This window comes from Cricetulus griseus, unplaced genomic scaffold (assembly GCF_003668045.3).
Source record: "Cricetulus griseus strain 17A/GY unplaced genomic scaffold, alternate assembly CriGri-PICRH-1.0 unplaced_scaffold_33, whole genome shotgun sequence".
NCBI lineage: Eukaryota > Metazoa > Chordata > Mammalia > Rodentia > Cricetidae > Cricetulus > Cricetulus griseus.
The window spans coordinates 112,842-140,549 of record NW_023277064.1 but is presented as its reverse complement, the minus strand read 5'-3'; the positions used below and the strand labels follow the sequence as shown (position 1 = coordinate 140,549).

Here is a 27,708-nt window from a genome sequence, read left to right as displayed (position 1 = left end):
TCATATGCACATAACAACAATTAGTGAACAAGAAGAGTATACAAAATTGAACAAAATGAAAAGAGGTGCATAATGGAGGGTTTAGAGGGTGGAAATTAATGTAAGGAATGTAACAATTATGTTATTATATCAAACATAAAACAAATAGACACAATAATAAGACCAAAATAGACACATATAAAAAGTGTCATAAGGGATAGACTAATGATTTACAATGGTGCAGTTATAAACCGTGGGTTTTAAAAATATACAAAAATGCTAAATGTAAGTTATTCCACATATTAGAGAAAGGAGTCTCAGAGAATAAACAAGTACTGCAGAGTCCTGATATTCATCTTCTTTGTTCCCAATACTGTATGAGATGTTCCTATGTCTAAGAACAACAGAGACCTTGGTTTTGACTTGTGAAGAAATCATCAAAGCAAGGATGGTCCTTGATTTATAAAAAGTAAAGGATTATTTACAGCTTGAATATAGAGCTCACTTGCACAAGTGCATGGTATTTCTGAACATCAGTATTTTTATAGACTGTTCCATCTTATTTGTTTTTTCAATCAATGATATCTGTATGCATTACCAGTGGACATCTAATAGAATTTTTCTATTACTTATACAGTTATTTTTAATTATATCTCTTGTAGATCTTCAATGTTGATAGGTGAATTAAATGTACTGGAAGAATAATGTAGTCAATATATAGAAAGGTTTAAAAATATTTTAAGCCATATTAATATCCTTATAGGAAACCTTGTTTCAGTTTAATGTATTATCTTCCAAGAGTGTGGTTATTCATGCCAGGGATTTAAATTCCTTTAACTGCACTATATTATGCTGAGGCTTGAAATTGGATTTAACATTCATGTCACATTTGTTTGTGAATCATATATTAGATGTGCATATGCATTGTGTGACCTTTATCTGGTATACTTGTGGAGGTAAAATTATTACTTACAAATGATCTCTCTCTCCAGGAAATAATTTCCTTCTGAAGAAATAGGCCATCATTCCAAAATAACCTGAGCTAAAGAATAAGCTTATTTGTTTAGGGTATGAGATCGTACAGCATTCAGCAGGGAGAAATAAGAAATAATGGAAAGATGTCAGTTCATGTAAGGCAAAACCATTGGTTGATTCCATGACACACCCTATAAGTAGCTTTATAAAACATTGTGTCAGTTCAGTTCCTTCAAAACCAATAGCCTATTTTGACCTTCTGCAGAAGTTCAAGGCAGGCACCACCATGGAAAAGTTTCTGCTGCTGGCTTTGGCAGTTAGTCTGGCTCATGCTCTTTCTGAGGTAAATAAATTTGGTCTGAGCATGTCTGAGGTTCCTCATTAGCAAATGAACCCAAAACATGAGCAATTCCCCAAAGTCCCAGGTCTAAAATGCTATGTTAATTGAGTCATCATATTACGTTGTGTTTTGCTACTTCCCTGAAAATGTAATCATGTACTAATGAAAAATATTATTGATTGATATTTCTAGTAATTTTACTTATTTCCAAGGACTGGGATCAGAGATGCAAATACCACCTCACATTCAAATGCCTGCTTTTATCTTCTCTTTGCCTTTGGTGTTTTGCAGCTTGAAGGAGACTGGGTTAGCACTGCCATCGATGCTGACAATGTTGCGAAGATAGCAAACCAGGGAACTTTGAGACTTTATTTTCATAAAATGACTTGTCTTGAAGGATATGATAAATTGGAAATCACATTTTATGTAAAGTAAGCAAATTGTCAACCATGTAACCTGAGCAGAATATTTGCATTTCTCAGTATTTATGATGGTAAATTTACAGGAGAGTGTTCTGTTTCTGATCAAAAATTTTAAGGCCTCATCTTAAGCAATGTGATTATATTATTTCATGATAGGGTTACTTCTGGACACCATAGAGAAGTGAGTCACTCTCTCCAATTCCATGAGTGTTTCTTAGAAATACTTGTGATTGGAAAACTGTGGTTGAATTTTACACTCTAATATTGCATGCAGGAGTCTCTGAAGATCTCATTTCTAGTCAAGAGGAATATGTGAGCATTTGAGTCAAAACCATACAGGTTATATTATTCAATCAGTGGTCTGATAACGCAAATTCCACAAATGGGTCAGATAAATGTAGGTTGCCATTCCCTTTCTTGGATTTTATAGGTTCAAATATTGTCTTTTACATTTAGATGACAATAGTTAAGGAAATGGTTCATAATACCATAAGTAGGAAAACGATTAGAACATTTGTATCTTACTAACAATCATAATTTTAGGTTACAAAGTAAAGCATATGAAACACATCCATATAAAACTGTTTATGTATTATCACTAGAGTAAAATAGGAATTAGTATGTTGCAAATTATAATCATTGAATTGTAGAGTTTAGAGAAGTAAGGTGTGAGTGTAATCATGACACTTGGCATTATTGGCATAAATGAAGGAAATCATGTATATGATTATGAACAGGATGATATATTCTAAAGGAAATGAAGAAAAGAAAGGTAAGCATAAGAATTAGGTCATAGCTGTGTGAACAGTTCATTGATCATATTGTTCTCAATTTTATTATATCATTTGGAGACCTTTACTATGAATTCTAAGGTTATAAAGAATGAACCATCACCTCTCTTGCTTTTTAGTTTGAGTGGACAATGCTCAAAGACAACAGTTGTTGTGTATAAGCAAGAAGATGGCAACTACAGAACCCAGTGCAAGTATAAGAACTGGGCATTCCTCTATTAACTAAAGCATTGTGAGTGGATACATTCATGATGACTTTTCATCTACACACAGGCATAACTAACTAGAAACTAATTGCTACTTTGAAAGTTATCATTCCTTCCAAGGAACTAGGATGTGATACAAAGCAGAGTATGTTGTAGGTCTTCTGAAGCTTACATGGAAAAGAACACTATTATGTAAAGATGTGAATAATTCAAACAAAAGTCTCCAAAAATTTCCTGCATGGAAATTTATTTCTACTTAATATTTCATTTTTTATATTGTGTCTGCACATGACTGCTGCTCTTTAATGCAGTTCAGTGGCCTCAATCGTATATGCAAACTTCATGCTTCAGGCTATTAAGTACTAATATTACAGACATTATCTGTCATCCTTGATTCATTGAAAATACAAATTAACAGTGTCATTTCAATGTTTCCTTTCCTCATATTTTTGTAGAGATCATAACATTTAGACTTTTGAAAGATAAATGTCATTTTTTCAAAGCTTTTAGTGGAAAATCTGTTTATGAATGTGAGAGTAACTATTTCAATTTTGTGAGAATTGCTAGAATAATTGTCATACCAATCAACTAAATTATACACAGTTTGAGTTTTGGTCTGATATTAAATGAACAGAGGGGGCAGTCTTCTGGCAATTCTAATGCTTACCTAACATTACATGGATATTAAAAACAGTTGTAATAGAATGTGACCAGATCCTAAAATCATTTTACTTTGCTATGAACAAATTTATTATTCAATAAATATGAGTAAGTGGAAATCTGTCACACACACACACACACACACACACACACACGTCCAAACACAGAGATAAACAAAAATGCACACAGAGAGGCCCACAGCCACATGATTAATGTCATATAAACTCAAATTGTCCATCCTAACCTATTTTTGTATCACTAATGTCACAAGATGAAAATGTTCATGCATACTACTTATTAAAATGGACTATTTTTGGTCACATATGCAATTGCACACCAAATATTATCATGGCATAATACCAAAGATTTATGCTTTCTGGAAATGACAAGTAGCATTTGATATCTAGCTGAAAAGGAGACTAATGCCCAATAGAGTGGTTTCACAAGTCTTGACAAAAAGAATTCAGATAAAAAGGAAAGTGTCTGTACTTAGGACTCACAATCTTATTTGAAGAGTTAAAATTATATGTAACGATATTATCATGGAATACACAAAATGAATGAGTACAGGAATAGCTTTGTACATATGTGTCATATGATAGCTTTGTACATATGTGTCATACGATACTTTAAAGAGATGACTGCTAGAGGGACACTATTAATATTTAGCAATAATTTGCTATGAAATAAAATGAAAAATGAGTGACACTGAGATTTGAAATATTACCTTTATTATTACAGATGAAGGAGACACAATATTTAAACCCATGATTATAACAAAAGAAATCCTAGTCTTTACCAATGAGAATGTGGATAGAGATAGCCTGGAAACACACTTGATTTTTGTAGCAGGTATATATGATAGTGAATTCTCTAAAAGAGTAGTGAAATTATCACTTTGAAAATGAGGATTACGCCAGGTGTTATTGGTGCATGCCTTTAATCCCAACACTTAGGAGGCAGAGACAGGTAGATCTCTGTGATTTCGAGACCAGCCTGGTCTACAGAGTGAGTTCCAGGAGAGCCTCCAAAACAATACATAGAAATATTCTTTTGAAAACCCCCAAAAAATCAGGATTGGGTCAGATTCAACCCAAAATGCAGTATCAATGGACTTACACACTCCTGTCCATTCAGTGTCAAACCAATTGTTGATTTTACATACCATCTGTTATAATACATTGTAGTTTGAGAAGCAAAGACTTCTATGGTCATGTTTCCTCTAAGCAATGAATGGAGTAAATATGATTTTCTCAATGTTCAGACAATTTAGGGTGTCATTTTATCAAGTAGGTGGAAACTTAAATCATAAATTCTAGATTATATAATAAAGAGAAATGTGAAAGTTACATTGACAGACATTCATGACTCTATCGTGTTCTTTTTTGACAGTGGATAGGATACAGGTGAGTAAATTCTCTAGACAGGAATTCTTGTTCCTGATGAAACACAGGAAAGTGTTAGTGTACCACTATTTAAATTTCATTAAATGTGTTCATGGATCTTGAGGGAAATTATGATTGACAGTATTGACCCAACCAGGATAGATGAATTTAGAGAAGTTGGTATTTTTCATTGCATATTGTAGTAAGACACTAAGGAATCTATGTAAATTCTGAAAAAAATTACTGAACATGTCTCTGTCATTGTCATTCATGCATTGTAGGAAAAGGTGACCACTTGACCCATGAACAATATGGAAGACTTGAGGAACATGCTAAAGAACAGAAAATTCCATCAGAAAGCATTAGAAAATTGCTGGTTTCAAGTAACCTTTGATATTTTTGAGTTATAGCATGTATACTGAGTAATCTACATATCTATATCTCTATTTGTACATAATAAGGTCCTTGATTTATTTTACATCTAATCATATGTTTTGTTTCAGATATTTGTAGCAGTAACCATTGCAGAGCTATTCCTATATTCTTATAATAATATTTCTGTCTCTCCTTATCCATCCCACTCACCTTTTTACAGATACTTTTCCTATGACCCATTACTTAAGGTAAGTACAAACAGAAGCTATGTCCATCCATCTTGATACTGAAGTGCATTTGTGCTAATTACATAAAATATAAGTATGTGACAATGAAAAAAATGAGGTCAAAATTAAGCAAAGTCAAGCCTTAATATCATTTGTCTTTAAAGCTGAAAATCTTACAGTGACAATAATGAAAGACTATTTATAATACTGTCTGAATGATTTTTATCTCATTTTGAATTGCTAATATTTTATATTGATAAAATTCCATTAAGAAAATGTGAATCATGTTTTGAAATTTTGTACTTTACTATTAATTGCCGAGTATTGTTTGTCACAAATATGGTACAAGCATGTTAATGATTTTTCATGTATTCTTTGAGAATCCTCAATCTAATTTTTCATGTAGGGGCACAAAATATCATTATTTCTTGTAGACAGTGCTATTGTAGAATACATAGTAAAAGGAATTGTTGATTTTAAGGAAAGGAACTCTTTTTGTACAATATCTTCTCTATACTCTATATCTTTAGATTTAATCTTGTATTAATATACTTTAAAGGATTAAATCTTTCCTGCCAGCTCAAACATGTTTTAATTTTTTCTTTTTACTGTTTCCACTGTTAACAACAGATTGAGAAATGTGCATCATATACACTTGACCATGGAATCAGTACTGCTTGTAATCCATCTTTTCTATCTAAATGAAAATTTCCCTCTTCTGTGATGTCAAGATACCACACCTCAATTTTTAGGCTTGCATTTTCTTCCATTTCTTATTATTTATGAGCTGAACTTTCCTTTTTAATGATTAAATGATGTGATTCAGTATGCAATAAGAACTTTGTGAAATGGATCTAATTTAAATGCACATAGATATTCCCTAAGATAATTAAAAAATATCACTCATGGAACAAATGATTTCTGTATGAAAACCAAATTACTGCAATACTGAAAATGTTAGGAATAGTGGAGATCAATTGTAAAGTACACAACAGAAATGAATTATAGGTTGTGCTTCAAATTTACTTTCATCTGTACATTGTGGTATATGGTTAATAGTCCTAACACAATAAAAAAGATTCCACATAATCAACTCTTTGATTCTGCCTCCACATTCCATATTACTTAAAAGAGAGGCATAAATCTCTTTTCAAAAGTTCTCTGAGATTATCTTTTGTAAAATATCTTCAGCAGGCAAATGAATCACGATATGTTTAAATTTTAAAAATAAGAGTCATTCATATTTGAAGAATAGAATAAATTCATGACAATAACATTTCATACCTACAAAGCCCTACAAATATGACTTTATAGATTTCAATTTTTCTCTTTGTATTACAATAATTCCTTATACTGAAGTTATCCCTCAAAACAGAAAAGACAGATGCAACATTTCAATGTTTGGAAAATGAAAAGGAGAAGATATGAGACAATGTTGCTCTATACAGTCTCTTGAAGTTTAAAGATATAACAGTTGCCAAGTACATTCAATATATATAATCAACCGATGTTAATACAAGCAAAGACATAGACTTTCATTGAAAGAAAACTGTTATTTATACTTTCTAAGTACTTAATGTACATTCACATAGTTTTCACCCTCATTGTCCAACTAATTACAATGATTACTGTACCGCCAAACTGTTCTTTCATTTCCAATTTCTTTATTTGAATTTGTATGTGATTGTGTCTATACGTGTTTCTTTGTGTATTGAGTAAGAGGAGATGGAGAGAGAAATTAAAAGTCCAACTGCATCCTTTTCATGTTTCTAACATGTATTCAGGTTTAGTGATGGCCCTCAGTCTTCAATTACTTAGAGATGGTCCAATTTTAGAGGCAAAACCTATAGGACTACATCTTTTACTACTAAAATTTGCTATCTAAGCTAAGTGTTCTAATGCCATGGAGGTTCTAAATAACAGCATTCACAAAAAGAACATGCCAATTTAGAGGAAACAAATCTTTATTAATATATTATAAAAGGAACACATGACCATATGAAGTTTATCACCACTGTGATTACAGTGGTTTTAGGTCAGGGATACAGGATTAGTTCAACATACTGAATTCTATCATAACATGTAATTAAGGCCACAGTGCATATTATAAACTCAATAAATCAAGAAAAAGCCTATGGAGGCATTGTACAAAAATTAACAGCCATATTGGTCTAGAAATTTTGAACTTATTTTTTTCCATTTGTACAGGGGTATTGAATATGTATTAAATATGTAAGGTCTTTTTTTAAAAAAGGGATTTTGAGAGACCATCCTATGTGAAATGATGCTCTCTTGGCCTGGACACATGGGGAAGGGCCTAGGCCTGGTCCAGGATGATGTAGTAAACTTTGGGGAGCCCCTTTTGAGGGACTTACCCTGCCTGGGGAATAGAGGGGAGATGGCTAGGGGCAGCTGGCATGTTAGCGGGGAGGGAGAGGAAGAAGGGATTGACATGTGAAACAAGCTTGCTCCTAATTTGAACTAGTAAAAGAAAAATAAATAAATAAATGTAAACAAAAAAAGAAAACGCCTGTGAAAAAATGCACCATATTTTCAAGGTAAAATTCCCAGAGAAAGTAGGAATGGAGGAATCTGACTTCAAAATATTAAAGTCTATCTCTGTCAAAAACATGGTCAAAACAATACGATATGTAGAAAAACTACAAGAGAACCTAATACAATCTTAATGAAGCCTGGATGCCCACTATTCCTACTCGTTTACAGTGTTGTAATGGAGGAATGATACTAATATATGAAGTGAGGCAAATTTAAAGCACACATACATGAAAGGAAAAATTTAGTCAGTTCCTATTTTCAGATGACATGGTATTATACATAGGACATTCACATATTATACCAGGACCAAAGTAGTCCAGGCAGTATTTCAGGAAAATGACAAATGTAAGTCAGCTTATAAAAATCAACATCCTTTCTATATGTGAACAAACCAACTGAGAAAGATACCATATTGGGAATAACACAAAAGAGAAAATGTCTCAGCATAAACATAACCAAGAAGAAGGTAAACATCTAATCTCAGGTAAAATAATTAAGAAAAACTCCTACAAAGTGGAAATATATTAAACTTGGAATGGTAGAATTTATATTTGGGAAAAGAACATCATACAATAAGCAAATTAATGATACTATGCAATCTAGAAAAAAAGATTAGTCATAGAAATAGAAAAAAAAATCCTAAATTTCATGTGCTACCAGAAAAGTTTCTAGATACTAAGAACAATCTTATGCTTGAAGATGAATGTGGAGCTATTGCCATTTTAGTATACAAGATAATTTATAGAGCTAGAGTGAAAAAGGCTTACCTAACTATGAAGGGCTATTGAAGTTTTTTATCAGGATCCACATGGAGGGCAAGGAGCAGGTGAGAGAAACAGTAGCCCAGAACATGGTTTTGGATGCAAGCTGACTAAGTAGCAATAAGAATGCTTCTTTATTCATAAATAATTCAGTCAGAAGGGATAGATTCATATTGTTCCAAAACATAGATCATACAAGTTTTATTCCCAACATGTGTTTGTTCTATCACTTGCTGATCTGGGGTCATAAGTTTAGTCAACATTGATAAACGGTGACAGAACCAAGTTAACTTTTGTAACCATTTCCCTGCAAGTTTAGTCAACAGAGTAATCTTTTCCAATCATTTTCACACATGAGCCCTGTATCCCATTTTTTAATACTCCAAAAGCATATGACATCTTGCTCTAAGGCTGGCAGTTCTTACCTTTCAATGATGCCAGACAGAAAGAAAATCTCCACAAGAGCCAAGGCAGTTTGCCCTGTCTCAAGCAGTGTACTGTTAACTCTTAATGGTCAGAGTTTCCAAGAAAAATCCTCAGACCAAAGCTTTTGAAATTTTTCATCATATTTTGGTATAATAATATTTTATCTTTATTGAATTTGTTGATACATCTATTCCTGTTATTATTTTGCTCCTTGATCATATGACACCACAGTGGCTCTGCATGCACTAACTTTTCTAAGAACGTATGATTCTGATATCTTCTACTTTTATCATTCTTCCATACAATTATTTCCCCATCAATATAAAACAAGTTGTTGCTGTATATGCAAAATATTTTCCTGATTTTATACTAGGAAGAGACCTGTAATCTGACATGTGGACAAACCTAGCCAACCAAATATTGGTGACTTTTTGAGATTTCATTATGATTATCTTGTTCATGGTGTAAGTACTGGGTCAGATATTTTAAGAGTATCTCAGAGTGACAGAATGTTACCTCTGGCATCTTTATGTGTCACAACCTCCATTGTGACAGGAAGACCTTCAAGTTGATAATGCTATCTCCCTGAAAGAAGGAGAGATAGCATGCTCTGAAGTTTCCTTGGGAAGCTTAGAAGCAGACACCTTGGGAGAAGACATAAATTATTCATAAAAATGCATCACCAATCCAGTGTCCCTAAGTTGTACAAATATTAAAAGTCTCTCCTGAAGTTTGCAACACACAGAGAACAAAGTCCAAAGTTGCATGGCAGTCATCATGTATGATTGAAAGCTTTAGATTTGTGATCTAGACACTAGGTTTTCATATTAGGTTTTGGTGACACAAATTAGAGCAGAACAATGCTATCTTGATGAAAAGTAGAATGTCTCATTCTCTGTCACAGCAGACTGAGAAGAAGGTCTGAGATTTCCTTGATGAGAAGAAAACAGAGGTCAACTTGAATATAGATTGAGGGTAGAGACCATTCTATGAGAAAGTTCTAAGACAGTTGGCCTAAGGGTGTGATATGGGGGCCAATTAGATTGAAGATGATTGTTTCAGACACCGATAATTGAAGGAAGTAGATTGAAATCCCCATATGTTGTGGTTCAATATATCTCACCCTCAGTGAGGGAGGTCTTGGGAACCAGAAGTCAGATAAGAAAGATCATGAGAATTGCTAGATAATTCAAGAGTGGTTCAAGCCTGCATAGAATATAGAAAAAGCTCACAGACTCCAGTGTCAGATGAATCACTTCCTAAGTTTATTCAGATGTCTAGACAGATGTATGAAGAATTGGGTCTATACCAGTTTCCAACATAATGCACTGAAATTCTGTTTTGTGGCATTACTTAATAATCTTGAGCCCTGGTGTATTATGGTACAGTGGTATGGTTGTCAATTTTGGTGAATGCAATCACTGTCCTCCAGTTTAGGTGGGGACAAAGTGATAAACCTGAATCAGATGACATATAAGAGTCTTGTCAGGAAAAGCTCATCTGATGGACATTCAGCATTAAAATACAGTAGGATTGTGGCCCTTGAGTTAAAAGGATACCCTGTTAGATAATATTAATAAGTCTATATCCTACAGATTAATACATAGAATTTATGGGACTACAAAAAGACCTTGAGGCACAACAAACCATACAGCATCTGCTGCCATTAGAGTCTTGGACCTACCTGTACCTACCTAGAGAGAGCCTTGGACTCATACCCACCAAGAGAGGGAGAGACCCCACATGCACCCACTTGAAGAAGGGATAGAAAAATGACAGTGTAAGATCACTTTCAAACACAAAAGACTAGCATGCCACAAACAGAGTCTAGAGATTCAACACCAGCAAGACCTGAACAACCTATCCTAGATGAAGGAGAATAGAAGGACCTTAAAAACAACTTAATGAAGAAGATAGAGATACTCAAAGAGGAAATGAGAAAAATCCCTTAAAGAAAGGGAAGGAAAACAAAAAATGTAAGAAAAAGAGGAAAATATAAAACAAAAATATAAGAAATCAATTAAAGAAAGCAAGTAAAGAAAAAATAAAGTGATGAGGGAAAATTTCAACACTTCAAGACATGAAAAGAGAAATAGAGACAATACACATAACACAATCTGAGCGAATGTCAGAAATAAAAAATCTGGGTAAATGAACAGGAACTACAGATGCAAGCCTAATAAACAAAAAAGAGATGGAAGAGATAATCCCTTGTTTTGAAGATAAACTAGAGGAACTTGTTCATCAACCAAAGAAAATCTTATGTCCAAAATATCTTTAAGACAAAATATACAGGAAATATGGAACACCATGAAAACACCAAACCTAATAATAGTATGAATAGAAGGTGAAGAAGCCCAGCTCATAGGTGCAGAAAACATATTCAACAAAATCATAGAAGAAACTTTCCCAACCAAAAGAAGGACATGCCTGTGAAAGTGCAAGAAGCCTACTGTGGGGGACCGAATATGTAGGGTTCCAGGATCTGGCTGTCAGCAGCAGCGGTGGCTCCAGGAAACTTTGGCCCATTATTGTATTGTTAATTAACACCAGGCTGTACTGTTTACCTGGCCTGAGGGTAATATGCCTCTTATTTTGCATCTGTATGTGCCTAAGCATCTGAATAGGCCTCACCTGGAAGGAGGTGCTGGGGGTATGTTGAGTGAGGACAGAAGGTTAGGAGCAAAACAGGAGAGCAGAGAGGGAGAACAAAGTGAGAAATGGTTGCCTGTGTAGGTTGGTTCCAATGGTGGCAGATACTAGATGGCACTCTGGGTGATTCCTTGGTTACATATGACTGGGAGTCGCAGTTCAGGGGACTTAAACAGGAGAAGGTGTGCAGGAAAAGGCCAGGCATTATCCTCTTCCTGTTGGTGCCAGTCTGAGATAGGAATGGCAACAGACACTGGATGAGTGAGTCTGCCTCCAACCAGGCTTTTTCTTTTGGAAAACCAACAATTTCCCTAATCATGACATGGAGCCTTGTTATTAGTTATGAATCCTTGTCCTTAAGTTTTATTCATTTCTGGCTAGCATTTTTCTTTAGACAAATATAATCATTTATCTTAACCTATAGTTTGCCTCTGGGATTTTTATCTTTTTTTTTTCTGTGTGTCCTACTCTGTGTCTCTTGTTTGGTGTATGCCTAGATAACCCTGTGTATCTCCGTGTCTTTCTCCCCCATTCTACCCTCTATTACTATGCCCACATCTTCTCTCTCTAATAGTATAATTCTGCTCCTAACTTTCTCTCTGTCTACTACCCTCTCCTTGTCCACTTCTGCTGAGCTATTGTCCATCCACCTTTGTTGAGACCGACTGTGTGCCTAAGGCAGGCAAGGTGAAACATCTGCAATACATCTTTATATAATCAAAATATGCAGCAGAAGCTCATTTAACATGACTTTCAAACTTTAACAATGGAAGCAGGAACAAATATAGTATACCTATAGACAGTTAAAATAATAATATACAGCATAAACTAATTAACAAATCTTTACCTATTTAAAATATTTCTAAAACAGTTTGTTTATATATGAAAGTAGACAAAGTAATTATAGAAAGAAACATATTAATTGTTTAAAATTAGTAAAATGAGATATCTAGAAAAGAATAAGCCTAATTCAGATAGGAAATATGCAGTGTGAATGAATAATGTATGGTCCTTTGTTGATGCTGAATTTTTAAATGGTAATGTACAAGAAAATAGCTTATGAGAGACATTGATTTATGTAAATGCTAAATTAAACCAACATATGTATTTTAAAGGTTCTTAACTCCGTATTGAATATAGAAAATAGGTTGTGTTGGGGCTTAGGTTTGTGCCATTGTTTTCACAGGAAAGAATAAATTATGGTTTTCTTTAATTAATCTAGAAACTTGATTGCAAATCTTGGATACATACATTAAAAAATAAACCAAGAAATGCTACAGTACAGCTGACATATATGCTGATCACACAAATAGGCAAACAGTTCTGAGACTGTATGAGACATTGAAAAATCTTGTTGGCTACACAGTTCTTGTGAGGTTGAGAGCATACTGATGTATTCCCCAATGTATTTTACACCTGTATCATCCCATTTTTAGCTGACATTTAGGCTGACGTATAATGTGATACCTTGCTTGTGCAAATAAGATCTGTGTAAAAGTCAAAATGAAGCTTGCCACTAGCTAACCACAGAGATAAGGAGGTGTTTACAGACAGACAAGAAGTGAGGCAGCTGGGCAAAAACAGGATATAAATAGGGATAAGTAGGACAAACTCTCTTGTCTGCTGAGATGCTAAGGAGGTAAAGTGCGGCAGTCGTTTGCTCATTCTTTCTGATATCTCGGCATTTTCTTCTGTCTCTGATTATGGATGATTATTAGTTAAAAAATTAATAACTTTATTCACAGATATATTAGTGAAATTTTATAACATTGGAGACAAAAATACCAGAAAATGGGAGATTCATTCATTCTTCCTAGTTGGTACTGAGAATTAGAGCCAGACTTTTGGAAACTAGCAGATAGATCTTTCTCAAATGCCACATTAATGAAATATCATTTAGCCATCATGAACTGCCCAGTCTAAGAACTGTATTAACATAGAATAGTACCAAATGCAGCAAGAGATGAAGACTGTAAAAGAAATCCCAAATATTAATCAACTGTACTCATAGATTGGTACCTAGACCAATAGTTATCAGAGAGCCTTCATCCAGAATCTGCAAGAAGCAGGAGCAGAACCACAGCAAAACATTAGATTGATCCAGTAAATCCTTCTTAAGAGGGAGTGAAAGAATGGTAAAAAGCAATGGCATCAAAGACATCACAATAAAACCCAAAGAATCCTCTAATCTGCAAGACTCTGCAGGAACAACCAAGGACAGTGAATGGAATTGAAATATGTCTTGTGCATATATGTGGCAGTTGTGTACCTTGGTCTTCTGTTGAGACTGGCAGCAGTGGATGACTCTGAATACTCTGCTGGTTTTTGAGGCTCAATTCCACATATTAGGTTAGCTTACCTTACATTAATCAAAGGGTATGTGCTTTGCATTACTACAACTGGACATGCCTTGAGTGAACTGCAAGGGCCCAAAACAACCAGGACCACAAAAATGGTTCCTGAGACCTCTCTGAAAGCAAGGGTTTATCCATAGCACCTCCCTCACATGTAGAATGTGCTTGGGCTTTGCCAGTAGACATGGAAGTAACCTTGCTTTTACTGAGAACAATGTCAAAGTACCTTTCAAGCTTTGTATTGGATGTTAGGCCTCCCTCAGCTGTTAAGGCATTAGTGGGAGGTGTTGGGTCATTGGATTTCTGGACTGGTCTTCATATTGTGATCTATTTAGGCTTCCTCATTCAGTGGATATTTGTTGAATTCTGGATTTCAAGAAGAGTATGGCCTAAAGTCCTTTCTTATACGGGGAGAATGTGTCATGTCTTTCACCTGAAAGGGCATTTGTGTGAATGTCAAATCTACAGGTGTGAACAGTTTTATTTTTCAACAATTGAACTACAAAAGCTGACAAGAGTCAGGGATACAGCCATAAATGTCCACAGCTCCCACTGTAGGGGAGGCATAAGCCAGAAATCCTCCCTCAATTACGGAAGATGCAAAGGCCCCTCCAGTAGAGCTGAAATTATCCTTGGTCTGTTCTGAGGATTCAGGAATGTCTGTAGTATCATATGTCTCTATTGTAATATCAGTGTCCCATTCATCATAAGTGTTTGGTGGTAGGATTCCGTCAGCTCTTAAGGCAGGGCAGGGAGTTTGTGTATCATATTTTTTGCAACTCCAGGGCATTGTGTTCTTTTTTTGAACTACTGAGGCTTCGTTCTGCTGTGGTTTCCTGGTTCAATATGCTTGTCCCAGATGAGGAAAGCCAGATGTAGAGGTGACACTAGCCCCTGAAACAGATTTCGAATGCTCTTCAGTAGATGGGGCAATTTTAAGGCACTCATGATTAGATGGGGAATTTACCAGTCCGTGTTGATCAGAGGAAATTCCTCCACTTGGTTCTGAATAATTTCCTGTGGTCTTTGCTTTGGCATCCCTTCAACCAGGTCCAGAAGACCTTAGAGCAACTTCAGTACAAAGTGGGCAGCACTCCAAATTCTCTTTCAACAAGATAGACATATCCAAGTGTCTTTTGGCCTTCTCTCATCTGAACAGAAAAGATGTTCTAGGTTTTTTCTGATGACGGGATGGAAACAGATAGACTGGGATCACTGCTCACTGTATTTCTTATGATATTTAGGATGAGAAAAAGGAGGGTTCCCTTTCCTTTCTTATCCTGTTTCAGATCCTTTGTGGAGCTTGAAGTGCCCATACAGACTGTAGTTACTTCAGGGCCTACATGATAATACTGGCTGTCTGTGCTTCCAGAGTCAGGAAATCTGACCTACCTGCCTAACTTCTTACTGAATGGTACATATGTGAGTCTCTGAAACTCAATCTGGGCTGTTGTTGAGGTGACAAATCCACCTGGGCATTATTGGTTTTCAAATACTCCAGGCTTTTGGCTGGGATGTAAACCTCCTCTTGTGCATTCTTATTGCTGATAGAGGTCCATGTTCTGAGAGTCCTTGAGGCTCCCTTAAAGGACCACAGCATAGATGAGGCATGTAGGCATCTCTCCACTGGTCTAGGCAGGTAGTTTCTAAGGTAGTTGAGCAGAGAAAACTGTCCTAATATATTTATCTCAGGCAAAGAGGGTTGAAGGATTTTTCCATAGCAACTAGAGGCAGGAAAATGGTAAGCGATTGTGTTTATAGGAGTCTTTTTTTAACAAGAACCGTGCATACTTCATGTAGTCCAAACCAAGAACTGAAGTGACAGTTGAATTCAGGATGCGATCAAAGTCCCAGTGATGTGTTTGTGATCAATGTTCTCTGGTGCCAAGGGCAGTTCACCAATGGAGCCTGACCTCCTATGGCAACTGGTTTCAGGAAAGGATTGAGCACTATAGTTATTTATTTATTTTAATTTCTTATATATTTGAATTACAAACAAGATTGAATTACATGCCGATCCCAGTTCCTTTTTCCCTCCCTTCCTCCTCTACCAGCCCCCAATTAAAATCCTACTTGTCATATGTCCTTTCTTTTAATCTACAACTGACTCAAAATTTCTGCTTCCTCATGACCTCTGCATCCTTCCTTTACTTCCCTCTCACTCTCATAGCTTCCTCCCTCTTCTTCCCATGTTCTCAATTTGCTCAGAGGATCCTGAGCCTTTCCCCTTCTCCAGGGGACATAGTTTGTGTCTTTTAGGGTCTTCCTTGTTTAGTGGTTTCTCTGGCAGTGTGGATTGTAGGATGGTAGTCCCTTACCCTATGTCTAAAATCCACATATGAGTGAGTACATACCATGTTTGCCTTTCTGTGATTGGGTTACCTCGCTCAGAATGGTTTCTTCAAGTTCCACCGATTTTCCTGCAAATTTCAAAATTTCATTGTTTTTTTCTGCTGAGAAGTACTCCATTGTGTAAATGTAGCACATTTTCTCTATCCATTCTTCGTTTGAGGGACATCTAGGCTGCTTCCAGTTTCTGTATATCACAAACAATGCTGCTATGAGCATGGTTGAACAGATGTCCTTGTTGTATGAATGTGCTTCTTTTGGGAATATGCCTAGGAGTGGAATTGCTGGATCTTGAGGTAGACTAATTCCCATTTTTGTGAGCAAACACCATACTGATTTCCAAAGTGGCTGTACAAGTAGGCATTCCCACCAGCAGTGGAGGAGTGTTCCTCTTTCTCCACATCCTCTCCAGCATAAACTCTCATTGGTGTTTTTGGTTTTAGCCATTCTGACAGGAGTAAGATGGTTTCTAACTGTTGTCTTGATTTGAATTTCCCTCATGGCTAAGGATGTTGAACACTTTATGTGTCTTTCAACCATTTTAGATTCCTCTATTGAGAATTGTCTATTTAGTTCTGTACGCCAATTTTTAATTGGATTGTTTGGTGTTTTGGAGAATAGCTTCTTGAGTTCTTTATATTTTTTGGTGATCAGCCCTCTGTTAGATGTGGGGTTGGTGAATATCTTTTCCCATTCTGTGGGCTGTCGTTTTGTCTTGCTGACTGTGTCCTTTGCCTTACAGAAGCTTCTCAGTTTCAGGAGGTAACACTTATTAATTGGTGATCTCAGTGTCCATACTACTAGTGTTATGTTCAGGAAGCAGTCTCCTGTACATATTAATTCAAGGGTATTTCCTACTTTATCTTCTAGTTGGATCAGTGTGCCTGGGTTTATGTTTGATGCATTTTGACTTAAGTTTTGTGCAGGGCAAAAGGCTTGGGTCTATCTCTAGTTGAAGATGTTCTCTTTGTTCCAGTGTATATATTTGGATTGTTTGTCAAATATCAGGTGTTCATAGGTGTGTGGGTTAATATCAGGGTTTTCAAATCGATTCCATTGGTCTACCTGTCTACTTTTGTGCCAATTCCAAGCTGTTTTCAGGCTATAGCTCTGTAATAGAGTTTAAAGTTAGGAATGGTGAAGCCTCCAGAATTTCCTCTATTGTACAGGGTTGTTTTGGTTATCTTGGGTCTTCTTTTTCTCCATATAAACTTGAGAATTGCTCTTTCAAGATCAGTGAAGAATTGTGTTGGGATTTTGATGGGGATTGCAATGAATCTGTAGATTGCTTTGGGCAAGATTGTCATTTTTACTATGTTGATTCTGACTATGCAAGAGCATGGGAGATCTTTCCATTTTTGGGTATCTTCTTTAAATTCTTTCTTTACAGACTCAAAATTCTTACAGTATAGGTCTTTTACTTTTTTGGTTTTCGTACGCCAAGGTACTATATGTTGTTTGTGCAATTGTAAAGGGTGATGCTTCTCTGATTTCTATCTCCACCAATGTGTCATCAGTATAGGGTAGGGATACATATTTTTTTGAGTTAATCTTGGATCATGCCACTTTGCTGAAGGTATTTATCAGCTGTATGTGTTCCCTGGTTGAGTTTTTTTGATCACATATGTAGACTATCATATCATCTGTAAATAGTGAGAGTTTGACTTCTTTCTTTCCGATTTGTATTCTCTTGAGCTCCTTTTGTTGTCTTATTGCTCCAGCTAGAAATTCAAGGACAATATTGAAAAGATATGGAGATAGTCGACAGCCTTGTCTTTTTACTGATTTTAGAGGAATTGCATTGAGTTTCTCTCCATTTAATTTGATGTTGGCAGACAGCTTGCTCTATATTGCTTTTATTATGTTAAGGTATGTTCCTGTTATCCCTGATTTATCCAGGACCTTTATCATAAAGGGGTTTTGTATTTTTTTCAAAGGCTTGTTCAGCATCTATTGAGATGATCATGTGAATTTTTCCTCAGTCTATTTATGTGGTGGATTACATTGATGGATTTTGGTATGTTGAACCATCCCTGCAACCCAGGGATGAAGCCTACATGATTGGAATGGGTGATTTCTCTAATGTGTTCCTGGATTTGATTTGCCAACATTTTATTGAGAATTTTTGCACCAATGTTCATCAGGGATATTAGTCTGTAGTTCTCTTTCTTAGTTCTTTCTTTGTGTGGCTTGGTTATCAAGTTTATTGAAGCCTCATGAAAAGAGTTTGGTAATGATCTTTCTGTTCTATTTTGTGGAATACTTTGAGGAGAATTGGTATTAGTTGTACTTTGAATTTCTGGTAGAATTCTAAACTGAAGCCATCTGGCCCTGGGCTTTTTTTGGTTGGGAGACTTCTAATGACTGCTTCAATTTCATTAAACATTATAGGTCTATATAAGTTGCTTATCTGTTCTTGATTTAATTTCGGTAAGTAAAATCTGTCCAGAAAATTGTCCATTTAATTTAGATTTTCAAATTTTGAGGAATATAGGTTTTCAAAGTATGACCTGATGATTTTCTGGGTTTCCCCTGTGTCTGTTTTTATGCCCCTTTTCATTCCTGGTTTTATTAATTTGCATGTTCACTCTTTGTTGTTTGGTAAGTTTAGATGAACGTTTATCTATCTTGTTGATTTTATCGAAGAACCAACTTTTTGTTATATTGATTCTTTGTATTGTTCTCATAACTTCCATTTTATTGATTTCAGTCCTCAATATGATTATTTCCTGGTGTCTTCTCCTCTGGGGTGTATTGGCTTCTTTGTTTTCTAAAGCTTTCAGTTGTGCAGTTAATTCTCTAGTGTGATTATTCTCCTGTATCTTCATGTGGGCATTTAGTGCTTTAAGCTTAACTCTTAGCAGTGCTTTCAAAGTATCCCATAGGTTTGCATATATTGTGTCCACATTCTCATTGAATTGTAGGAAGTCTTTAATTTCTTTTTTAATTTCTTCCTGGACCCATGAATTTTGCAATTGGGTGTTACTTAATTTCCATCACTTTGTAGGTTTTCTGTAGATCGTGTTGTTCTTGAATTCTAATTTTAAAGAATGGTGGTCTGATAAGACACAGAGGGTTATTTTAGTTTTTTGTACTTGTTGAAGTTTGCTATGTTGCCAAGTATCTGCTCAACTTTAGAGAAGGTTCCACGTGGTGCTGAGAAGAAGATGAATTGTTTTGTATTGGGGTGGAATGTTCTATAGATATCGGTTAAGTCCAATAGTGCCATAACTTCTATAAGTTCTTTTGTTTTTTGTTAAGTTTCTCCTGTTGTTCCTGTCCATTGGTGAGAGTGGGGTGTCGAAATCTCCTCTATAAGTGGCTGCGGTTTTATATGTGATTTGAGTTTTAGTAATGTTTCTTTTACAAATGTGGATGCCTTTGTAATTGGGGCATAAATGGTCAGAATTGAAACTTCATCCTGATGGATTTCTCCTGCGATGAGTAGGCAATGTCCTTCTTCATCTCTTTTGACTGATTTTAGTTTAAAGTCCAATTTGTTGGATATTCGGATTGGTACCTCTGCTTGATTCTTGGGTCCATTTGTTTGGAAGATATTTACCCAACCTTTAATTCTTAGGTACCTTCTTTCTTTGAGGTTGAGGTGAGTTTCTTGTATGCAGCAGAAGGAATGTTTCTGTCTTCTTATCCATTCTGCTAATCTGTGCCTTTTTATAGGGAAGTTAATACCATTAATGTTGATGGATATTAATGACCATTGATTGTTCATTCTTGTTTGTTTTTGATTTGGTGATGGTGGCGAGATTATGTGTGGGATTCTGTCCCTTTTTCATTTTGGCTGTTGGTAAATTGGGATTATCTATTGCCTATGTTTTTCTGGTTGTAGTTAATTTCCTTGGGTTGCAGTTTTCCTTCCAATACTTTCTGTAGGGCTGGATTGCTAGATATGTATTGTTTGAATATGCTTTTGACATGGAATATCTTGTTTTCTCCATCTATAATGATTGAAAGCTTTGCTGGCTATAGTAGTATGGGCTGGCATCCATGGTCTCTTATTGTAGGTAGAATACCTATCCAGGATCTTCTGGCTTTCAGAGTTTCCAAGGAAAAGTCAGCTGTGATTCTGATAGGTTTGCCTTTATAGGTTACTTGACCTTTTTCCTTTGCTGTTCTTAATATTTTCTCTTTGTTGTGTATGTTTGGTGTTTTGATTATTATGTGGTGAGGGTGACCTTTTTTTGGTTCAGTCTATTTGGTGTTCTATAGGCTTCTTGTATTTGCATTGGTATGTCTTTTTTCAGGTTGGGGAAGTTTTCTTCTATGATTTTGTTGAATATGTTTTCTGTGCCTTTGAGTTGGATTTCTTCACCTTCTTCTATACCTATTATTCTTAGGTTTGGTATTTTCAAAGTATCCCATATTTCCCGGATATTTTGTGTTAGGGGTTTGTTGGACTTAAGATTTTCTTTGGTTGATGAATCTATTTCTGCTAGTGTGTCTACAACTCCTGAGAATGTCTCTTCCATCTCTTGTATTCTGTTGTTTATGCTTACATCTGTTGTTCCTGATCATTTACCCAGCTTTTCTATTTCTAACAATCCCTCGGATTGTGCTTTGTTTATTGTCTCTATTTCTATTTTTAGTTCTTTAACTCTTTTCTTTAGAGATTTGTTGATATCTTGTATTTTTTGTTTAGTTTTTCTTCCATTTCTTTAAGGGATTTACTCATGTCTTTTTGAGGTCCTCTATCATTTTCATGAAGAGGCTTTTAAGGTCATTCTCTTCTGGTTCATCTGCATCATTATGTTCAGTTCTTATTGGTGTGTGTTTCCTATTCTCTGGTGGTGTTATATTGGGTTTTCTGTTGTTGGATGTTCCTTTAGCTTTTCCTCTTCTCAACCTTTCTTCTGGTGAGTGTAACAAGAGTTTCTTGTTTTTCCTTGTGGGTGTGGGAAAAGGTCTTCTTCTGGTAGATGCAAACATATCCAGTTCTCTGATGTCAGTCTTCTTCTTGTGGATGGAAGAGTCACTGTTACCAAGGTGTCGGCAGTGTTCGGGCGTGCCTGGTCCAGCTGGGCCTGCAGTTGGAGGCACAGCTGTCCCTGGGCCTAATTGTTTCAGATCCCACCACTGAACTAGGTCCTGCATGCAGTTTGCTTGTGTCAGATGACTGTGAGCATCGATGATGAACAGGAGCCAGAAACAGCTCCTGGCTTACCTGGGCAGGCAGATGGAGGCCGGGCTGCCTCTGTGTGTTCGGTGTTCAGAACCCACCACCACTCGGTCTGGCACGCAGGTCGCTTGTGTCAGATGACTCTGAGCTGTTTATGGGTTTGAATTGCATCTTTTGCCTCATTTTCATAAAAAAATATTTTCTGATTATTTATTACCCTTTAACAAATATTTTGGAGGCATTTCCATGTGTTTTAACTATGTAAAAGCTGAAAAGAGTAAATTTAAATAGTATATATTCAATATTTGACATATAGCTATTAATTTAGAAGATGAGTAAATTTAGGAAATTAGGTTTTTAAAAAAACTCACTAGGAATCGTTGTGAGTTTAAATTGCATCTTCTTTCAAGGAATGTTTAGACAGGCATGGTAGAATACACCCATACTGTCAGTGCTCAGGAGGCTGAGACAAGGGATTATAGCAAGTTTGAAACCACCCTCATCTACATAGCAAGTTACACGCTATGCATAGTGAGACCTTGTTATAGTGGGAAATTACCAATACAGAGTCAAGTAGAAATATAAGGGTATTTAATAGGGAAAAAGCCTTACTTAAAGAGCGACCTATCCAGCTGGCATGGCAGCAGTCTGTCCAGCAAGTACAAAAGTGAAACCGAAAGAGAAAACGCAGTCCCATGCAAGTATCGCTCTACATCACCCTGACCTTGCCCTCGCAAGTGTGGTCAGGCATACCTGTAGCCAGCCCATAAGTAGGTGTGGCTACAGCTTCCCCTACAATTCCCCTTTAAGTCTAAAAGAGGATTAAAACTTAACAGTGAAAAGTATCCAAAATTAACAATCATAAAGGTAAAATATAAGAAGATACAACAATCTGCTTATGTCACATCCTAACTATCTATTTTAACTAAACCCTAAAGTCATCTGAAAGAGATGTCCAAGCCTGAACACCTCCTTCCAATCCCAACCATAAACAATAAGAAGCTATCCCTAACTAAGTATATATACTATCCTAAATAACAACAAAGGGGAAAGAGGGCATAGCACCCTCCAAGTTACTTCCTGCTGAAATGGGACAATGATAGTGATGTGGGGTCCTGTAGGAAGAAAATGTTAGTATAGTAAAATTCTTGAATGAATTGTATCCAGTCCATGTTAGATGGGATTGGCTTGATTGAAGATCTCGCTTGAAATCTTCAACTTGTTTGAAGTCAGTACCCGAACCTCTGGCCAGAGTGTAAGTTGAAATGGAGCAAGTTGGATCCAGTGCAGTCAAGGAGCTGTGGCCCATTTTATTTCCAGAGTGTCCAGGGATTGCTGTCAGGCAGGTCTTCATTGGCTGTGTGGGACTCAAACCTAAACAGTTAGCAGAGAAATGTTGGCTTGTGTATGTACACATGCTAGGGAATGCAACCATGGGAGCACAACAATTATGAGAGGGTGTACACCTTGAAAAAAAGATCCAAGAAAAGACCAAGACAGTCCCCAAATTCTTCTTTTATTCTGTATTACATCAAATGGCTTCTTGATATAATACAGAAACACTAAAATTTAGTTAAATAACGTGCTTGGATTTTAGAGGAGGAAAGCCAAATCCATATCTAAATCCAGCATTGGTTTGATTGAATAGGGACTAGGAAATGAAGAGAAATAAAGTTCTCTGAGAGACAGCTGTAAAGTTTACCATATGGCACGTTCCTTTTGTTTGATGGTTATAGCTAACTTTTCTTCTTAAGCATCTATGCATGCAGTGTCCTTTGCCTTCTGGAGATGAGTTTTACTGTGAAGATAAAAGCAAAACACATTCCTTTCCTTTAGGGGCTTTCTATTTAGTTTATAAGATATATCTTAGTAGAATATCTGTCATTTGTCCTCATCGAGAGGTTTTTTTCTTTTCCACTCGAATCTTGATCAACTTTGAGGGTATCCAAAGTTTTTTCTTCTGCTGTAGAAACCAATGCAAAACCCCTACCCCAACATAACACATGTCCTGGTTTCCATAAAGAGGTTAGTACATCTTTGAAGTATACCAGCTGATTGAGTTCAGCAGTTTTTTCCATAGTCTAGTGTCTTTCTGCAGCTGTTTGTCCTTTTTCATTGGCATTAAGAAAGTTTAGTGTTAATAAAGCATTATGCAACCTGTGTTTGGGGGGTTTCGTCTTCCAAGTTTATTTGTTGAGCACCTCCTTAAGTGTTCTATTAGATCTCTCAACCACTGCTTGTCCTGTAGGATTGTGTGGTATACTGGTAACATGCTTTATGTTATAATATTTGAAAAATTGTTCCAATTTTGTAGAGACATATGCTGGAGAATTGTCAGTTTTTATTTGTGCAGGTATACCCATAACTGCCATCACCTCTAGCTGGTGTGTGATAACAGAATCAGCTTTTTCAGAGTTAAGAGCAGTAGCCCATTGGAACCCTGAGAATGTGTCTTTAGTATGATGCACATATTTCAAATTTCCAAACTCTGCAAAGTGAAAGACATCCATCTGCCAAACCTCATTTCTCCGAATGCCCTTAGGATTACAACCTGCTGGCAATGGAGTATGATTATAAAAGGAACAAGTAGGACAATTTCTCACTATCTCCTTGGCTTATTGACAAGTGATGGAGAAGTCATTTTTCAAACCTTTGCTATTTACATGATGTTTCTTATGAAATTCTGAGGCTTCTAGCACACTTCCAATTAATAAAAGATCAATCTCATCATTGCCTTGTGCTAGTGGGCCTGGCAGACCCGTATGGGTTCTGATATGTTTAATGTATATAGGATTATTTCTGTTTCTGATTGTTTCCTGTAATTGTAAAAACAGAGAAGTTAATTCTGTATTATCAGGAATGAATTCTGCAGTCTCAATGTGTCATTTTCCTATAACAGTATTGTGAAAAAAGTCTTTTAGATCAATGACTATGGTAGGCCATCCTTTAGGTATTATCGAAGGCAATGGCATTCCAGGTTGCAGAGATCCCATTGGTTGAATTACCTTATTTGTGTCTCTCAGGTCTGTCAGCATTCTCCACTTTCTTGACTTCTTTTTGGTAATAAATACAGGAGAATTCCAAGGACTATTAGATTCCTCTATATGTCCAGCATCAAGATGTTCCTGTAATAACTTTGTTAAAGCCTCTAGCTTGTCAGAGGTCATAGGCCATTGTCCTACCCAAACTAGTTCATCTGTAAGCCACTTCAATGGCAGGGCCTTTGGCTCCTCTGAAGGTCATCATTTGTCCCTGGTTTCTGTACAGCATGGATGGTTGGTAACCGTTTTCCATAGCGTCTTACCAGATCTTTTCTACTATCTAAAGATTGTACATAATTTGCATCTGACATTGGAGGAATATTAATCTGAGTGTTCCATTGCTATAAGAGAACATGACCCCAGAGATTTATAGCTATATCTGCCACGCATGGTTTCAGTATCCCTTTCTGTCCTTCCGGTCCAATGCAGACTACCGAGTTAACACTCTGCTGAACTCCAGATAGAGTCCGAATTCCAAAAAGTGTACATTTGCCTCTCTAAGAGGTCATTTCTGAGGCCAAGTTTTTTGGGTAATAATAGTTACATCTGCCCCAGTGTCTACTAAGCCAGAAATAACTTTATTATTAATTTTCACTTTCAACTGAGGCCTTTTATCATTAATAGAATGTTGCCAACATATCTGTTTCTCATTTTGTCCATTCACATTTGATTCTTCATCACTATTCAAACTACCATCTATAGCAGTATCATTTTTCACAATAGGCACAGAACTATCTATAGGTCCTGTGAGAGATTGTCTTTCACTGCTACTGGGAATGACCCAACCTTTCTCGATGTGGGGGCCTTCTTGTGTCCCTCTTCGGAGTTTCCCAACCTTAACGTGTTTCTTTGTATGTCCCTGGTAGATCTACATTCATTGGTCCAGTGTGTGCCCTTACCACATCTTCCACACAATCCAGAAGGCAGTGGCCTTCTGTATGAGGCATTGTTAGAATTCATTTGTCTACATTTTCTCTTAGTATGTCCCATTTTACCACAGTTGAAACATCTAGGTTCCTGGTGCCTTCGTGGTCTCCAGGGGAAGCCTCTTCCTACCCAAGGTTCTGGTTCATAGTACTAGTAACCTTTAGACTCTTGGTACCTATGTTGACCTCTGTAAAGTGAAACTGAAAGAGAAAAGGAAGTCCCATGCAAGTATCACTCTACGTCACCCTGACCACAGCCTTGCAAGCGTAGTCAGGCACACCTGTAGCCATCCCCTAAGTAGGCGTGGCTACAGTTTCCCCTACACTTTTCTTTTTAAAAAAGGAAAATTCTGTTGATTCTTCAAATTACTGTGTTGAGGAATATGATATTAATCAGCATACAGAAATCTGCTGAGGAGACACCCACAGCTAAACCTTGAAATGAACTGAAATGCAGATGCAGAGAAGGAGGTCTGATGAGCAAAAGGGCCTAGACTTCCAGAATTTTGGTGTCAGTGTGGAGACCTTGGAAATCTATGGGGCCTCTTGTAGTGAATCAGTACTTAATGCTACCATAGAAATGGGCTTTAGGAGCCCATCCCACATGGATGGATACTGCCTGAGCCTAGACACAAGGGGATTGGCCTAGGCCCTATCCCAAAGAATATGACAGACTTTGAAGACCACCCTATGGAAAGCCTCACCCTGCCTGGGTAGCAGAAAGGGTATGGGATGGGTAGAGTGTTAGTTGGCGGGGGCAGGGTAGGAGGGGAGGGAGAGGGACCTGGGATTGGAATGTAAAATGATTTTCTTGATAATAAAAAAAAATTCATTGAGGCATATAAACTGAGTTCAGGGATTAATTGATTTGTTTTGTGTTTACAAAAGACTATTAAACTGAATTTTTCTTCAAGGAATTCACTATCATGTACCCTAGAACTTAATGTGTTTAATCAATGCCCATCAGTTATGACTTATTTGACATACCTTTGCTCTTCTGTATAGAAAGAGGAAAATCTGTGAGATGTATGCCAAAGTTCTGTGATCTCAAGAAGCTTTTATATGTAAGAACCACCAGTCTCTAACAGACTTTTCTCTGTTGGTTCAAGGTTGTAAATTAAAGCAAGTTCTGTTTTCTTGTAAGTCTTATGCAGAGAATCGAGATGGGTGTGGTTAATTTAGAGAATTAATTTCAGCAATTAAAGGCATTAATAACTAATGTCAGGTACATGGAAATTGTCATATGGCATCGCTTTGGGTTTTTTAAGTGTTCACTGAATAGTAGGCATTCAATTGTAGTAAGAAACTTGGAGCCACAATTATTATGTCACAGACCAGTGAGATTGCTCTGAAGAACGGAGATCTTGTGCTTCTGTCATTGTCAAGTGCTTGCTGTATAATAAATCCCCAGGTATGTCATCATATGTTGCCAAAAGGCACTGTGATATATATTTAACACAGCAGACTTAATGTTTTCCCACATCAAAGACATGCTAATTCATTTCTCCACATGGATCCAGACTTCATACCTCATTTGGCACTCCCAGGGTTTTAGGTTTTTTTATGGTGCTTCTGAAAGCAGAGAGAAGGAAATGGATTCTGAAGACTGCAGTAATAGCTGAGGACTTTCTTGTGGATTATTGTTTAACGTGTGCAAATAATAAACACTTAGAATACGATAGCGAAGTTGTGGAAGGCTCTCTCATATTGCCCAAGGATTATTTTCATCTTGATTGTCTCCTTTGAGCAGTATTTTGTCGTGCACTTTTACAGCTTACGGAAGGGATTCTGGAAAAATGCATTGTGCTCTGTCTTCTATTTGCTCCCTCCCAACCTGCCATTGTCAGTGTAAGTGATACTTGGCTAGATTGGAAATTAAAGTCCATTGTCTTAGACACTTGAAAGTGGAGAACTTTCCAAAAACTGGTTGTTGGTAGGATTTCCTGAAGATTCAGCTCTAGTCTTTAGAATCTGCATGAATGAGAATGTCCTCTCAACCAAGTATTATGCTATGTCTTGACTCCCTTAGGCAAGAGCTTAAGAAAAACTGTGTCTGTTTTACAGTGTACTCTTTTTTCTTGCAATACTGGGAATTAAACTTGGTGTTGTGTGCATGCAAGAAAGTTTTCTACCAATCAGCTTCATACTG

At 36.5% G+C, this 27,708-nt stretch overlaps 1 protein-coding gene across 1 annotated transcript; it reads left to right on the top strand.

The window, feature by feature from the left end:
• Positions 1-1,240: 1,240 nt before the first annotated feature.
• Positions 1,241-5,152, top strand: LOC103159953 (odorant-binding protein-like). Its single transcript, XM_027434049.1, has 5 exons — positions 1,241-1,297; positions 1,586-1,725; positions 2,627-2,697; positions 4,115-4,225; positions 5,040-5,152. The coding sequence occupies exons 1-5, from the start codon at positions 1,241-1,243 to the stop codon at positions 5,150-5,152; spliced, it is 492 nt and encodes a 163-aa protein (XP_027289850.1).
• Positions 5,153-27,708: the final 22,556 nt, after the last annotated feature.

Excerpts from the sequence above, each read along its gene's own strand:
- LOC103159953 (XM_027434049.1), top strand. The coding sequence starts at position 1,241 with ATGGAAAAGTTTCTGCTGCTGGCTTTGGCAGTTAGTCTGGCTCATGCT. Across the intron at positions 1,298-1,585 it reads TGGCTCATGCTCTTTCTGAG|CTTGAAGGAGACTGGGTTAG; the intron begins GTAAATAAATTT and ends GGTGTTTTGCAG. Across the intron at positions 4,226-5,039 it reads ACACTTGATTTTTGTAGCAG|GAAAAGGTGACCACTTGACC; the intron begins GTATATATGATA and ends CATGCATTGTAG.